This window comes from Oncorhynchus clarkii, chromosome 20 (assembly GCF_045791955.1).
Source record: "Oncorhynchus clarkii lewisi isolate Uvic-CL-2024 chromosome 20, UVic_Ocla_1.0, whole genome shotgun sequence".
Taxonomy (NCBI): domain Eukaryota; kingdom Metazoa; phylum Chordata; class Actinopteri; order Salmoniformes; family Salmonidae; genus Oncorhynchus; species Oncorhynchus clarkii.
Genome location: NC_092166.1, coordinates 56,963,961 through 56,980,555, shown reverse-complemented (window position 1 = coordinate 56,980,555; position 16,595 = coordinate 56,963,961). Strand labels below are relative to the sequence as shown.

At 40.8% G+C, this 16,595-nt stretch overlaps 2 protein-coding genes across 6 annotated transcripts in view; one reads left to right on the top strand and one right to left on the bottom strand.

Moving 5' to 3' along the window:
• Window positions 1-207: 207 nt before the first annotated feature.
• LOC139376558 (poly [ADP-ribose] polymerase tankyrase-2-like) overlaps window positions 208-16,595 on the top strand; it is a 31,062-nt gene continuing 14,674 nt past the window's right edge. For 3 of the 5 annotated variants that reach the window (XM_071119294.1, XM_071119291.1, XM_071119289.1), the window contains exon 1: window positions 14,098-16,255. In XM_071119294.1, the coding sequence (XP_070975395.1) occupies window positions 15,970-16,255 (286 nt within the window). In that variant the 5' untranslated portion in view covers window positions 14,098-15,969. Of the gene's footprint in view, window positions 484-14,097; window positions 16,256-16,595 lie in introns of those variants that run through there. The other 2 variants (XM_071119292.1, XM_071119290.1) reach the window with 2 other exon arrangements.
• Window positions 1,969-6,255, bottom strand: LOC139376557 (protein phosphatase 1 regulatory subunit 3C-B-like). Its single transcript, XM_071119288.1, has 3 exons — window positions 6,001-6,255; window positions 5,438-5,789; window positions 1,969-4,577 (listed from the first exon to the last, which is right to left on the bottom strand). Exons 2-3 carry the CDS (start codon window positions 5,449-5,451, stop codon window positions 3,629-3,631), a joined length of 963 nt encoding a protein of 320 aa, XP_070975389.1. The 5' UTR covers window positions 5,452-5,789; window positions 6,001-6,255; the 3' UTR covers window positions 1,969-3,628.

Genomic DNA, 16,595 nt, shown 5'->3' with positions numbered 1-16,595 from the left:
TGTCATTATAACCCCATAACGTATTTGGAAACATTATGTTCCCTAACTACTCATTCAACTCTATCTGATGAGTAACCAAAGTAAACACACATCAGGCAGGCCGTTGGGCTCATTCGCAAGGTGTTAATAGCAAAGGATCCATTTTTGGGATGCTGGCTAGAGTAAGGCATTGGCAGTGTAAAGGGCAGGTGTGAATGAGTGAGTAATATGACATGTCTAGGTCGTAGAGTGACTGGACAGTTAGTAGCGCCCACAGTTGCTACCCGAGGTACTGTGCTTGACCTTTTTGACTTCGAAAAGGTGGTGAGCTCCTGACCAACGCACAAGGACACATGGCTTGATGGCCGCAAATCTTCACCACTTCTACTTATAGTAGATTTTATTGTAAGCAAGTTGTGAGAAAGTTGACGGACTACCTAGAGATGGATCATGTCGGAGTAATCACAAAACCTGGCTTCGTCCATCTTACTTGTGATAGCCTTGGTAAGTTTATGTGTGAAATGCTATGTATCCAAATGATATTATTGAAGTGTCCTGCGTCATTAACAAGGAGATTATATCATTTCAGGGTCCCATTATTTGCAGGGTAGGCTATGCCAATTCCAGCAATGTTTTTGTACTCTATTGATACAATTTATTTCAACTAGCTGAAATAGTATTATTCGGTTTGTGATATTGGTTCAGCTGCTCACGTGCTGATCGATTCATGCATGGGACGAGTGCGTTGACGCTCAATCGCTGACCATCTGTCCCTGTATCAGACAGGCAAGTAGAAGAAGAGCAAGATGAGTCCAAAAACAAGCGATAAGCCTCAGCTAGGGTACAGACCACTGAATGCTATCAAGACGATGCTTCTTAGTTACTTAATCGGATCTATCTCCTTGCTTTAACCAATCTAAACCTGATAGTCACTGACTCGCTCAATTCAACTCTGACGTTCAAACAGTAAACACAGACGTCTCCCCACTCGACCTGTCCGGGAGAAGTTTTCTTTCCCTTCGTCTCTGTGTCATTCTCTCTCTTCTACACTCTAATTGAATGCAAAGTCAAACATGCCAAGTTCTTCCGGGTCCTGAAGAAAACTGCATTTCTAAACAGCTTTTGCAGCAAATGGCTGTACGTGCTGGTAAGCAGGCAGAGCGATCATTATGCTCACACAGTCTGTGTTATCGTCTGCTCTGCTCTCTGTCTCTAATAATAGCAGCGACCTGTCTGGTCTATGCTCATACATCTGGCAGCTCATCAATCTTGGCCAATGAGACATGCTCTCTGTCTGCCCAGTGCTCTACGTCCGTCTGTTAACATTGCCTGTGTGGCTATTTGTCTCTTCAGCATTCTTAAGTGAGGCTCTCTGCTCTTTCTGAGAGACGTGCGTCTCATGCGACACTGGAAACATATGGACCAACAATGGACAAGACCCTGACCTACTATCAATCAATCAATCAATCAATCAAATGTATTTATAAAGGCCTTATTACATCAGCTGATGCCACAAAGTGCTGTACAGAAACCCAGCCTAAAACCCCCAAACAGCAAGCAATAAAGGTGTAGAAACACGGTGGCTAGGAAAAACTCCCTAGAAAGGCTAGAACCTAGGAAGAAACCTAGAGTGGAACCAGGCTGTGAGGGGTTGGCCTGGTTCTGGATGTGCCGGGTGGAGATTATAACAGAACATGGCCAGGATGTTCAAATGTTCATAGATGACCAGATGACTGTTTGTGTCTGCTCTCAATTGCTTGATTGTTTGAACGGGTCACCCCTGTATAAATATACTTTTGTAATAAGAGTCACACCACTTTTATAATTTGTGCACCCTATTTAGTCACAAAATGTCATCAAGAATGTTGTACTTGAGCTTTAGACAATGGTATTTTGCACATACAGTGATCCCAGCTGGATAATACTGCTTAGACAACATAATCATCTCATACATAAAAAATCCAGATTGAAAAGTCAGGAGTCTTTCACCCTATAAACATTAGATTTTTCTTTATTTCTGAAAGGAACACAGAAAACAGTAAACCATTTCTCACACACAGAGACCTTTGCTTGCAGTAGAAAAAACCATGCTGGTGGTTAGACACCGCGGCTTGTGTCATAGCCCTTTACATTCGGCCGTATTTCCATTTCAGAAACAAAGTAGCTAACAGTGTTCACCAATGTCTGGTAAACACTGAAGCCTCAGTCCCAAGCATAGCCCTCGAACACTGACCTATTTTCCATTCATTTCCCTTTTAAGCACTTCCCTTACTTACTCATACATTCCTTAAATAACATCCCCACTGCCCTCACTCTCTTCCCCCTTGTTTTACCCATAGGAGACAATTCACATAGCATGGGTCCACGAAACACATTGAAGATAGAACAGCACATTCGTACAGTAGCAGCAAACAGTTTGAAGAGCAGGTTAGGAAGAGCACATTGAATGTGTTTGCATGTGAAGGATTTTCACAAATACCATGGAGGTAGGAAAAATGCTAAGTGAAAAAAGGAGGTGCTCCATTTTAGGCCTACACCTAATTGATAATATGCTGGGGTATCGTCATGCATATTTTTACCTGTATTGCTTTTCATTTTTTTTCACCTGAAAGTCTTCAATCAAATGGTACCATGGCATTTTAGACAACTTCAATATGAAGTACTTTATGTTGTACCAAATGATTCCACTTTCAACTTCTTATTCTTTCACATGTTAAAGGCATACCATATTTCGGTCAGTGCAAACTCGTGTGCTCTGGCAACAATGTCTGGCAACATTTGGGTGACTTACTTACATTGTACTGATATTCTGGTGGCTTGCCGTACATCTAACACCAAGGAATAGTTCTAGCTATTATAGGGCAAGTAAAGCTAATTATGTTGATATACTGTAAACTCACCAAAACAGCACTCCATGTACAAAATGCTAAACCTAAATGCTAAAAATATGAATTAAAGTGCAGGCTCCCAAATTTGGAGTGGTCTTTCTGTTTTTGAAAACAGCTTTACTCACTGTGTATACAGGTGGTGAAGTAACGCCATTGTATTACAAACTGCTTAACGGACAATCAAAGTAACATCACAGAGGAAGGCATCTATGTTACGACAAATCGTAATTGAACACATTTCCAAATCTATAAAATGCTTTAGTTCACTGCATAAATTGAGTACACTATTATATCTGAGCCTTTAATGCCCTTTGCAATTTGTAATTAATTCTAGGCAATTTAAGTCATAATATTTGTGTGGCTATGATGGCATATTACCACAATGCTTTATGTTGTGTACAGGTACACAATGATTAGGGGGTTAACTGGATGACAACAACAGGTGGTTACAGGATCAAATGGTTGTTTATAGATTTCTGTTTCTTCACATATACCCACAAAACATGAAGAGACAGCACATTCTGAACCTTTCCACTGCAGTGACAAAAACAAAGATGTCCATTCTTAGGGCCCCACAATGACCGCAACTGTTGACGCTCGAGTCATCTTAACGGTTCAGATTGTGGTTATATCTTCATTGTTGAGGGGGGGTCAGCCGGCACTCTCATATGAACACACAGTTAAATGTTCTGCTATCGCTCAAATGGAGTTGATGTTATGAGAGCATCTTGTGGATTTCTCATGAAGGCCCTGTTGTTGCTTCACCAGTATGGGGCCGTGGTCTCTATGCGTCCCCGGCTCTGCCATTCAGGGAAGAATCCACTGGACGTTCTCGGGCTCCCGAACTGGTCAAACTCCATCTCCGGCGTCTTGCCGTCTCTCTTGAACTCAACTGGTGCGGTGGTCTGGATGATGGGATTGCTGGTCTGGTCAGCGTCTGTGTCGTTGTGGAGCAACTTGTAGTTCTTCTCATCGTTGTTGTCCCAGTACGTCTGATCCTGGGTAGTGAAGCATATGCAGAACTCTACACGCTCCTGCGAGGGCACAGAACTTGGCAGGTCGACGGTGAAAGCGAAGGTGTCCGTGTCCAAACAACCGTACACATTGTTCAGGTACGTACATGCTACGTCCGTGTGTGTTTCCCATGAGTCAAACGTTATCCGTATGGAAACCAGTTTCTCAAAGCTTACATTCCTCACTTTCACAGTGCCAGTGAGTGACCGTTCCTGGAGCGTGCAGTTCTCCAGACACACTTGGTTCTTCTTAAGCCGGTTCCTGAAGTCAAGATAATCTGCAGCAGGCTGAGGGAAGTCCAGAGTGAAACTTTTCTCTATGGAGACCTTCAGGCCGGTGGTGGCATTGGCCAGGTCCGACAGGTCAAATTGCAGGTCAGACAGTGGGTCCTCCTCAAACTCCTTGAACACATGGATGGCCGTTAGGGACATGCCTTTTGAATCGGCAAAGACCACCCGCTTCTTCCCGCTGGCCTTGGGACTCTTCCATCCCAGGCTGGAGGCCTCTGCCTCCTGCTTGGAGCTGATGCACGGCCTCAGTGGTTTGTAGCAGTTGGCCAGGTTTCGCGATCGGCAGTCCTTGTACGTGCTGAAGAAGCTGCGGAGGGGCGGAGAGCTTGCCAGGCAGATCCTCATGGCTACATCTACTGGCATGATAGGACCTGGCATCGGCCTGGTGTCCAACATGTGTAGGACCCTGTTGAAAAAGAAGACCGCACCAAGAGGACAACAGGGTTCTAGGTGAAACTGTTATATGTTCAGTTGAAACTGAACATAGTCAAGCCCATACAGGATGTGGTCAAAGAAAGTAATAGAACTCATGTCAGAAGTCTGTACACAGGCTATGCTGTGTCAGAGGTAACAGTATTTTAGGCATACTCAAACCACACTTCCGTAGTAATATTGTATACAGAAATGCTGTCATTATTTTGGGGGGATTGATGTAGTTCATTAATTGAAAGAGACCTGTCATCTAAATTAATCCAACACAGATGTGTAAAAGTATTCAATATATTTGTTCCTGGAACAGTTTGAAAATCTACACTGATAATAATGCTCAAAATAGTTTATAGCAGGCTATAATAATCGTATGTAGGGAGCTATATTGCATACTTTTACAGTTCAAATAGGCCTAATTATTATCCAGACAATATTCAGCAATAGCTTACAAAAGTCCAGAAGATAAACAGCTATCCAACTTTCAAGTCCTTGCTCACACGATAATAGCTGTGCCACATAGACTATAGGTTATTCGTTTTCATGTAGATCATGGGGGCAGTAGGCTTGAGTATAAATAGGTGACCTTTTATCTAGCTCTATGCAACAATACTGGCCAGTCAATGAAAATGTAATAAAAAAGTATCACAGGCATAAGAAAACTGGTCAGTGATTCAATTTATGATATTTCATCGACAGATGTAATCTCATCTGGGATTGAAAAACTATTATATTTAAGAAACTTTTCGTTTTTATTAATTGCGCAGTTCAAAATTCATGCCCCATCCAATGACAGTAGTTCCACCGAATCGCTTCACATTTGACGCACTGTGAGCTTACCTTGTGCAATTCATTGGAAAGCGTTGAAACAGCCAAAAACCTTAAATGTTGCTGATGAATAAACGGACTAACTTCATAAGAACAGAATTGTGTTTTTATTTATTTTGCCATTCCAAAGAAGGTTGAGGATCCTGAATGCTGCGTGGCACGCCCACTTCACCTCTGCAGTCCAGCTGTACTGACAATGGCTTAGGCGCTCTCCAGTCTCCATCTGTACATCCAGACGATTCGCATACTGCTTCAAATTAACCCCGGATGATAGCCAATGGTAAAGCCAAACGCCGAGCGCTCGAGCAATCAGCGACCAGCTCAGCGTTGCGCGTCTACCGTCCTACCCGAGGTGCTGAAATGTCTAGTCGGTTCGGGTTACGTTGCAGGATGGGGAGTGGAGGAGAAGATTTAGATTTTGAGTCATAATAGACCTCTACTGGTTGTTTTTATGTTTAGCAACTAAATATGTGCATGTCAATAACAATAATAATAGTTTGTAGTCTATATGTTATATACATCTATAATACCATATATCATAGTTTGCAGATAGACCTGAGGCATTTTGTACACACCATTAGCCTATTTGTGAAATTCCAGGTCTAACTAACTCTAATTGGATCGGGTAATTAGGGGATCATAATCTAAATATAACTATAAAAGTGGGAGCCTGGTTTGGGAGACATTTCTTTGAGATCTCAGGCAGCTGTAGGCTTTGAAATACCTCCACCCTGACACAGCAAATCTAGTTGAACTTGTCTGAGTATCAGTTCATCATAGGGGTATGAACATCTGCTAGGTGCCATGCTAGCGAGGACAACTTCTGCCCTGAAGCGTCCTAGGGAAACTGTTTATATTTGTCTCTGCTGGCTTTAGAGCAGTGCAGATTATCGTAGCTCTTTTTAGCTTGTGAAGGGCTGGAGGAGTGTTTTCACCGCTATCATGAACGTGGTAGACAGAAGAGAGGCCATGGAGAGGGTAGTGTGAGAGAGGGTGTCAAGTGAAATGTCCAGCATCAGAAGCCTTATTACTCAGACGTGACTGAGATTCTGCTCTTGTCTCTATTGGGAGATAAGGTGCTATACATGACTCTTACATCATTGCAGTAGGAATTTTGAAAGAATTTCCGTTCCATAACTGACTTGAGTTATAACTGTGTAAATGGATGATCTACTTTCACAATATGATGTGTAATATCCCCGAATGTAAAAGCAAATGACTAAAACAATCCAATCTAGATAGGGTTTATAAAAACTTGGTAAAGGCAAAAAAGTTTCTCACACAGTAGTCTGTCTAAAAACGTTTCTGATTGCAACCTATTTCCTCATAGCAACCATTTGGCTTGAAGCCAAGTACTGTGTGCGCTTCCCGAGCGGTCACGGTCAGGAGTTCTTACACATTCGTTGGTTTTTACATAACAGGAAGTTACGTTTAATGACGGTCTGCATATCTGCGGAATGCATGCTCACTGTTATACAGTAACTTCCGGAGCAACTGAAAAACATACCAGTGACACACCGAGATAGTGTAAATTACTCTCTAAATACAGTATCTAAGTAAGGTTAAAATTGCAGCAGCAGCCGAAAATAGTCATAATAGTGTGCCTGTTGCTTTCTTGATATCAGGAACCATTGAGGCTTAGTTTCACATGATTCAATATCCTTTAAAAGTGCACACTTCACCTGCTTTTTCTTCCACCATACTGTCGGTGGAATTTCAAATGAGTTAGCATTATTAGTTTCCTGAGGCAAAACGAACAATACTGTGTGGGAATGCCTTCAGATCCAAATCTTTATAGTTCCTTATACTTGAGGCACTGGCCCAAGAAAACACTGCAAACTTCTGTTATAGTTATGCTATTAGGCGGTTATTTCTATTTGTAACAACATATTTTCTATTCTTGTGTTGGATATTTCTTCTAGCATTTGGATGTGGTTTGAATGATTGACCAAGATACGTAGTTAAAACTTTATTTCGGTCAAAATGCTTTCCTGGCTGATATCCCTGCAAGTAGTAGAGTACCCATATCACAACAATGAATTGTTATGAATTCTGGATTGGTTAGGTCAGATGGTAGGCCTACCTGAAGGATTCACTCTACAGTGTTTAATCTGGCAGTCTGCCTAACAACCCAACTGAGTAGAAAAATACATTGTTTCAGACTTAGAGACATTCAGTGGAAAAAGACCAAAATGATTCTTAGGGAGTAGGGACATATTTTTGAAATGCAGCCAAAATGCATACTCGTCCCTTTAAAAAAATATCATGATATAATCCATTCTGTATAGAGCCAACAAACTAGGTGATTGGTCCTTTGTAGAAATGTACCACAACTTTTGATAAGTATAGTCTACTGAGCTATTTGTGGGTATCTTTTTGAATGTGGCTTATTTGGTTCATATACCGTATCAACCAATAAACAGATGATTCACACTACCATATGAAATGACATCATAGAACATGGAGTCTTCCCACATTTAAGTACTCTCCCAACAGCCTATAGGGGGTGCTGATGCTGATATGAATAGAGGGCCTGAAACAGGGGCCAGGCAGCTACTGAGAAGTATTTTTAGCACACCAAGTTCAGATGCGTTTGCCTTGTCCTCACCAGACTGTAGTTACATAGGTCATTGGCAATAGAAGTAACTTCATATCCTCAAGTTCATTAGGTTTTTTTGTGTTGAAAATGGAACCCTTCTACCGAAGAACTACAGTTCCAGTCAACTGTTCAAAAAAATCCTCATAAATTTGAGATTCTTCAAAGTATCCACCCTTTATGCCTCGATGACAGCTTTACACAATCTTGGTATTTTTGTTCACTACGTGATTCCATATGACATTTCATAGTTTTGATGTCTTCACTGTTATTCTACAATGTAGAAAATAGTAAAAAATAAAGAAAAACCCTTGAATGAGTAGGTGTGTCCAAACTTTTGACTGGTACTGTATATTTTTCCATTTTGGAAAATGTTGGTGATATGGTATATTTCTAGTTGTATAGTCAATATGAACAGTCCAGAGTCTTGATATTATATACAGACTATAAATCGACAACAGTACAATACATTTCTATCTCAGTGAATTTACAACAAGATACAAAATAGTAATCATAAAATGAAAATAGCACATACAGTATATGGCTCTTTGGTTGAAGGGTTGAATTATACTTCTTAAATATTTATCATAGAGAACACATTATTAATTTCATGTGCAGGTTTTGGGATGGCACAACTGGCTATCCGATCTGTGATAAATTGGGACACTGCTCAGTTGTCCAGACCACTTGAAGTGGAGCCAATACACCAGATTTACACCGAAAATTCAAGGTCAAACTCACTTAAAAAAAATGTGAATTGTGAAAACTGGTGGTAAGCCATTGGACAGATACATGAGGTGAGATATATAGCAAGAGCAGGCCCAGCATACCATGAAACTAGCATAGACATATATTATATTAATTAGACAGTATGGGATAATAACTTGATAATAATATTGCATCAAATTCTTTCCCATATTATTTTCCTTCTGAAGTATAAACCATTTTTGAACATTTTCTTTATGGTTGTATAGGTGGTATGGGTATAACAGGCATATAGGTCTGCTGCTGTAAAAATGTGACAATAAGCACTATCCAGTGGCAAATTAAGAAGAGAAGACTGCAGTGGAGAGACAATTAGATGTTCATATTCTTCCTCATAATAATGAAATTATATTTTTTAAGTAAGTGTGACCTTTATTTCATAGATAAATCGATTTCCAGTCAGTGCATAATGCTTCAGAAGTGGTTTCATTACAAAAAAGAGTCACAACCAGAGGCGATGCTAGGCACAGCAGCACGACTGGATTTTAAGCATCTCATCACGTGATGGGTGAAAATACCTCGTTTTTAAAAATAACCGTTCTCCTCCTCCGGTTATTTTAAAAAACGAGGTATTTTCACCCATCACGTGATGAGATGCTTAAAATCCAGTCGTGCTGCTGTGCCTAGCACGATTGCTGATTTATTTTATTCTCCAATTAAGAGTCCCCCTACAAAGACATGATAGAATTTGGAAACACCGATTATTTTTAAACTCTCGTTCTGTACAATTGTTTTTCACAGCATTGCAACTGCCTTAAAAAAAAAAGGATGATATGACATACTTTTTAATATTGTATTATTTATACCAGCATTTCTTTCGAAAATGTACACCAATACTGGAATGTTGAAAGCTATTGTGTAGGGTAAAGAAATACAGTTCTAATAAAATACAATATGTGGAATTGGAATTACTCAATAAAGTCTAAAAAAAACGTAAATTTCTCTATTGTGCTGGGCAACGGGTGTAATGCAGTGTGCTGGTGAGTCCTTACTCCACCCACTCCATGCACTGCAATGCAATACACTGCACATTAATTAAATATTGGTTTATATAAATAAAATAAAATATTATTTGTGCAGATGTAAACGTGGGATTGGGATTAGTCAGTAGTGTCTGTTGAACCTACAGTGAGGGAAAATAGTATTTGATCTCCTGCTGATTTTGTACGTTTGCCCACTAACAAAGAAATGATCCGTCTATAATTTTAATGGTAGGTTTATTTGAACAGTGAGAGACAGAATAACAACAAAAAAATCCAGAAAAACGCATGTCAAAAATGTTATAAATTGATTTGCATTTTAATGAGGGAAATAAGTATTTGATCCCTCTGCAAAACATGACTTAGTCCTTGGTGGCAAAACCCTTGTAGGCAATCCCAGAGGTCAGACATTTCTTGTAGTTGGCCACCAGGTTTGCACACATCTCAGGAAGGATTTTGTCCCTCTCCTCTTTGCAGATCTTCTCCAAGTCATTAAGGTTTTGAGGCTGACGTTTGGCAGCTCGAACCTTCAGCTCCCTCCACAGACTTCCTATGGGATTAAGGTCTGGAGACTGGCTAGGCCACTCCAGGACCTTAATGTGCTTCTTCTTGAGCCACTCCATTGTTGCCTTGGCCGTGTGTTTTGGGTCATTGTCATGCTGGAATACCCAGCCACGACCCATTTTCAATGCCCTGCCTGAGGAAAGGAGGTTCTCACCCAAGATTTGACTGTACATGGCCCCGTCCATCGTCCCTTTGATGCGGTGAAGTTGTGTATATGTGGTGTTATTTCTTGGGGGACTGAGTTCTACATATCCAGCAGCACTTTTTAGTCAGTGGCCCCAATGAAAAAGACTGTAGACCTATAAATTACAAATAGATTTTTATAAAAACAACTCCATGTGCAAATGTAAAAGTGGCATTGGGAGTACTCAGTAGGATATGTAGAATCTATATATGGTGTCGTTTCACGGGGCACAGAATAATACAGAGTGTTGCTGGCCTTTTACTCCGCCCATTACATTGGCAACAATAGAAAAAACTGTGCCCCATGAAGACCCTACTGAGTACTCCCAACACCACTCTTACATCGGCACAAATAATCGGTTTTTTTTTAAATCTATAAGCCAATATGTAATGCATATACAGTGCATTTGGAAAGTATTCAGATCCTCTTCACTTTTTCCACGTTTTGTTACATTGCAGTCTTATTCTAAAATGTTGTTTTTTCCCCCCTCGTCAATCTACACACATTACCTCATAACGACAAAGCAAAAACAAGTTTTTAGACATTTTTGCACATTAATTAAAAAATTACATTTGGCAGCGATTACAGCCTCGAGTCTTCTTGGGTATGACGCTACAAGCTTGGCAAAACTGTATTTGGGGAGTTGTAGTGGACATTTTTGTGTCCTCTGTGTCTCTGCAAATGTGTTACTACTAGTTACTAGCTGTTGTAACCTGATTATTGTGTTAGGATGTTCTGTGACTTTGCAAGCCACTTTTGCGTAATTACTTTGCAAATTATTAGTTCAGCACAAGACGACCCACCTCTCCCTTCAAAACCAAGGCAGCACTGAAGATGAGAGATTTGTTTTTACATGGCTAGCAGCAGACAAGCCTTCTTTTGTTATTTAAAAAAGTTAAGGACGCAAAATGTAATCAGCAAAGAAAAATAAGGCAGATATTCAACAATTTATTGCCTCTTGGACAAAGAAGTATTGATTCGTTTTACTGAAGGACCAGTCTGTTTGCACTCTCTGTTGTAAAACTGTTGTTTGTCGGACATGAAGTGTACGGAATTATTTTGAAAGAAGACATGACAAAAACTTCAAGCATGGGGCGGACAAGGCTGAAGGAATCAAGAGGGCTGATATCAAAAGCAAATCAGTGTGTTTACAAATCAACATGCAGTCAAAAATCAAGCTACAGAGGGGAGATACAAAGTCGCACAGTGCATTGCTAAACATGGAAAATATCAAGGTGTCACGACTTCCGGGCGGCAGTCGACGTCACTAGTTTTCTAGCCGCCACCGATCCACTTTTCATTTCCATTTGTTTTGTCTTCATTGTACACACCTGGTTTCCATTCCCATAATGATATGTTCCTTATTTAACCCCCTGTTTCCCCCATGGTTTTGTGCATGTTTGTTTATTGTAAGTTGGTCTCTTTTGTAGGAAATGTGTGATCTGTATGACTAATAATGTTGGACACTGCATTTCAGTATCCCCCGCGTCCCATCCCAGGCCAGAGGGCCCCTTTGAGCACTTGATGATGGACTTCATTGAGTTGACCCCTTATGAGGGGCACAATCATTGTTTGGTGAATGTTGAAATATCCTTGAAGAAGAGCTACATCAGCAGCTGTGGAAAAGGCTATTCTGACAGAAATCCCACAAAGTGACTGATCTCTCCAATTGAGGTGCTGACAGGGCGACCTAACATGCTGTAATGGTTTTCCTCCTCTTCTGAGGAGGAGTAGGAAGGATCGGACCAATGCGCAGCGTGGTAAGTGTTCATGTTATATTTATTAGAACAGAAACACTAAACAAAATAACAAAGAGAGTGAAACGAAAACGAAACAGTCCTGTAAGGTGCAGCAACACAAAACAACTACCCACAACCCATAGTGGGAAAACAGGCTGCCTAAGTATGGTTCTCAATCAGAGACAACGATTGACAGCTGCCTCTGATTGGGAACCATACCAGGCCAAAACCAGAAATACAAAACCTAGAACAAAACCTAGAATGCCCACCCCAACTCACGCCCTGACCAAACTAAAATAGAGACATAAAAAAGGAACTAAGGTCAGGACGTGACACATGCCATTTCCTCAAAACAGGTTGACGCTGCAGGGAATGGAAGAAGACATGGTAGCATACTGTGTCTCACTTAACAACGTTCTTAAGACTCTCGTCCCACGGGTGAAGGCTTCTCTGCCCAAACTATCAGGAGGAACTGAGCATTGTCTGCGCCCTGGAGAGTTTTGGGGGGTAAAAGGCTACAGAAGCAAGAGCTGGAAGGATCCTCATTGGAGAGGACCATATCAGGTTTTGCTGACCAACCCGACTGCGGTAAAGGTAACTGGGAGGGACACCTGGATTCACGTCTCGCACTGCAGACAAATTCCTGCCACTGAGGAGGATGGCGGGAGTCCCATCCTTTAGGCTGTGTGGCCTGCCTGTTTGGATCTGCACCAATGTGTTGATTGGAACAGTTAGTTGCCCTCCTGTGGGTGACCGTTCAAGTGAAGCTGAAAGTCCTGAGCCAAAGGGACCGCCGCAGACCCAGAGTAGTGGTCCAGAAGGAGAAGTCAGCCAACGGAAAAGAGAAGTAAAAGGTCAAGATGAGGGAGAGAGTCTGTTCCTCTCTCCAGCTGGAATGGTGACAAATGGCATCTCATATAAGACATCTTGTTGGGTATGTGGGTTGGGTCCTGTGGGAGTAGGTAATGGTCTCCCATATATAGGGATTCCCTTGGGGGTGAACTTTACTATTCAACTGTCTTCAATACTGTCATTGGCCAATTCCCCCCCAAAGAATCTTGACCCCATGACTTATTTTGTGACATACAATGTTACTGTCAGCCTTGTAAATCCTAGACAAACAATTGCAGTGACCCACCCATCCCTATAGTAGGATCCCTGGTAGCCCCCTAGTGTATTAGAGGAAATGGAAGTAACCATTTGTGTGAAAATGTTTGTAACTGTACTATGTTGGTTAATGGTAGCAATAACTGCCCTCTTGTAGTACATGATTCTGTACTACAAGCACCAGTAAATGTGAGTTATACAATTTCTGTCTACAATAAGTATATCACACTAAAAGGAGTTTACCACCTAATTGGGGATGGATGTGTACTGTTGGGGTTGGTGGTACCAGCCATGAGAGTACTTGGAAACACTGAGAGAATTGAGGTTGAGGGTTCTGAAAAAAATGGGAAATGCTACTAGAGAAGCATTGGTTGCTTTAAATGAAGAAGTAAAAGCACTCCGCAAAACAGGGAGGCACTTGACTACTTATTGGCTGGTCAAGGTGGTACTTGTCCAAGGAAGTACTTGTTTAATGTTTTTGATCATTTTGCTTTCTTGTTGTAAGGCCATCAAGGCTATCATGTTCAATGCTACTAAAGAAGCTTATACTGATAACTTGCTGTCTCTCCAGGAACTCCCCTTTCCCCCTATAATGGATGATAATATGCAAGAATGACTTAGTATCCATGTTTGACTAAGTACCTGGAGGTTTTAATCAAAAGGAATTCTAATCAAAAGGAAGAGATTCTGCAGATTCTTCAAAACGTTTTATTGTCCGATTTGCAAATCTGGAGCAGTTAACAATCCACTCCAAAGTGCAGCGTTAAGAGCCCAATGAACAAGAGTTCGGTCTCAGCTTTTATAACCTTTGTCTACTTGGCAGATTAGCAGGTGTGTGAGATCATGGTGGGAAGATAGCGCACAAACAAGTGATAACGACAGTTTTGTTACTCCTTTCTGCTAATAGAATTGTCGCTGCTGCTCAAGCCAGCCTCTGCTCTCTTCATATCTTTACACAGCTGTGTCCTTGAAAGATAGGAGAAGAACGGTATGGACCAAAAACTGGTCACTCTCAGATGGCCCTTTGTCTTTTGGCCATGTGACTAAGTTACTCAGAAACAAAAGAGGAAAAACAATGTTTTCTCCTTACTTGACAGAAACAGACAGTGGAAATGTACAGGTTAAGGCTAATACAGCGCATGTGCGTAACAAAGTTTGTAATTTATTTTAACCAATTGGCATTCAATTGGCAAATGTGTTAAGTTATTGCCATGGTATAAAAGGAATAATCAACTCAGTGTTCTCTGGAAAATAATGCAGCTCCTTGAAAGGTCAGTTACAGTACACTCCACGAGAGTGGGGTCCCCCACCTTCCACTCGTTCATTATTTCCCATAGAACTCATAGCCGCTCGTTGATTATCTCTTATGTAGAAATGTGTTCAACATCCACTGAAGTAGCTAGCTATAGCAAGTTTACGAGATCGCTACAGTAGTTTCCGTGGTAACCAAACAAACAGCTAACAAAACCATCAGCCCTAGCTTGCCATGATGAAAATCGAATTCAACAATGCCAATAATGTTTTCAATTCAACTTTTGCTTTCAAAAGCAGCTCAAACATAGAACATGTAAGAATGAACTATATCCATTGAATTGTGCCGTGCAAATACAGTGCATGATAGAGAAGTAATGCACGCTCTAGAATGCCCTTCAAGCCAATCAGAAACAAGTATTTTTTTTAAAATCCCATAGTATAATTATGCAATAATGCATGAGGGGTTGCGGTATATGGCCAGAATACCACGGCTAAGTGCTGTTCTTCGCACAACGCAATGGGAGTGCCTGGATACAGCCTTTAGCCATGGTATATTGTCCATATACCACAAACCCCTGAGGTGCCTTATTACTATTATAAACTTGTTACCAATGTAATTAGAACTGCAACACTCCTTATCAGTTAGTGCCCCATAAAAGTACACCAAAAATAGATTCTACAGACCCCAATGAGTACTCCCAACCCCACTTTTACATTGGCACAAACAATACTTTTTTCAATTTAAGCCCACTATTGTCAACATACCACTCTGAACATTATATTTTTCAATATGGTCTTAAAATAATGTTAACAACTTTTGATTTGATTTTTAATTCTCCATAAATTCCTTCTTGCATTTGTTTATAAGCACACAAAAAAAATCGTCATTGATTAAAATGTAATATATTTTTTAATTAATTGTCCACCTTGCAATGTTTTGAAATGCAGGATTTCATTTTGAAGGTTTTTCTCATTACCATATGAAAGTGACGTCATCGTTAGTGCTGCAAGCAGAATAGCAGTCCTGTTATTTGGGGCATACAACCACCCTTTGTGAGGCTTTCAATATTACATAATTAATTAATTGCTTTGTACAATTATAATGGGGTTCGGTATGAATCGATATTTTGGTAGATGACGTATCTGCAACATGATAGAAGCTCCAAGCCGCAGCCTACAGGCTGATTTTAATGTGGACTGGGTATGGGAGGCTTATTTGACAGCGCACTGATGTTCTCGTTGCCAGGAAGGATTTGACTCTGACAGTCATATTTATTGTCGATGTCACGGAATTCATCGCGATTTTCATGTTTTGTAACGATATGCGATAAATTCGCAGAAACGCTTCCTTTTTCATGGCCTCGGTGGCAAGGTTTTGGGGGTCTGCAAACACAAATTCCAAGCTCTACATTTACGAAAATACCACACCACTTATGTCCACCCGACAGTGTTCAAGGGTAATGGGCTTGGGTGGTGTCTCCCCGGGAGTAGATACACCCGGGTCCGGCGAGCCGAACAGGGAGATCTTCGAGGCCTGCAGAAACGGAGATGTGGAGCGCGTGAGGATGCTTGTCACACCGGAGAATGTAAACAGTAGAGACACCGCCGGCAGAAAATCCACCCCGCTGCATTTCGCTGCTGGTAAGAAATGTTGCTAGGCGCAGGAAACATCTCGCTACAATGTTCCACACTGCAAATGTAACAAATATAGTAACTAATATAGCAGACAATGTAACAAGACACGCTGTACAGTTAATAGTTTATTGTAACAGAATAATCCAGACACAAAGGCTGTACAATGTGCATCCACAATACATTCCCTAATATCAAGTTGATTCATAAAGGACTTATTTCGAGGATTTACTATTTTATTATCTTATGTTATATTACACCTGCTATTGATGTATCAATGCATTTATTAATAAGCAGTAACAGTCATTTTCCAATTAAGAACATGAAGAAAAAAAAGCATAATAACTAA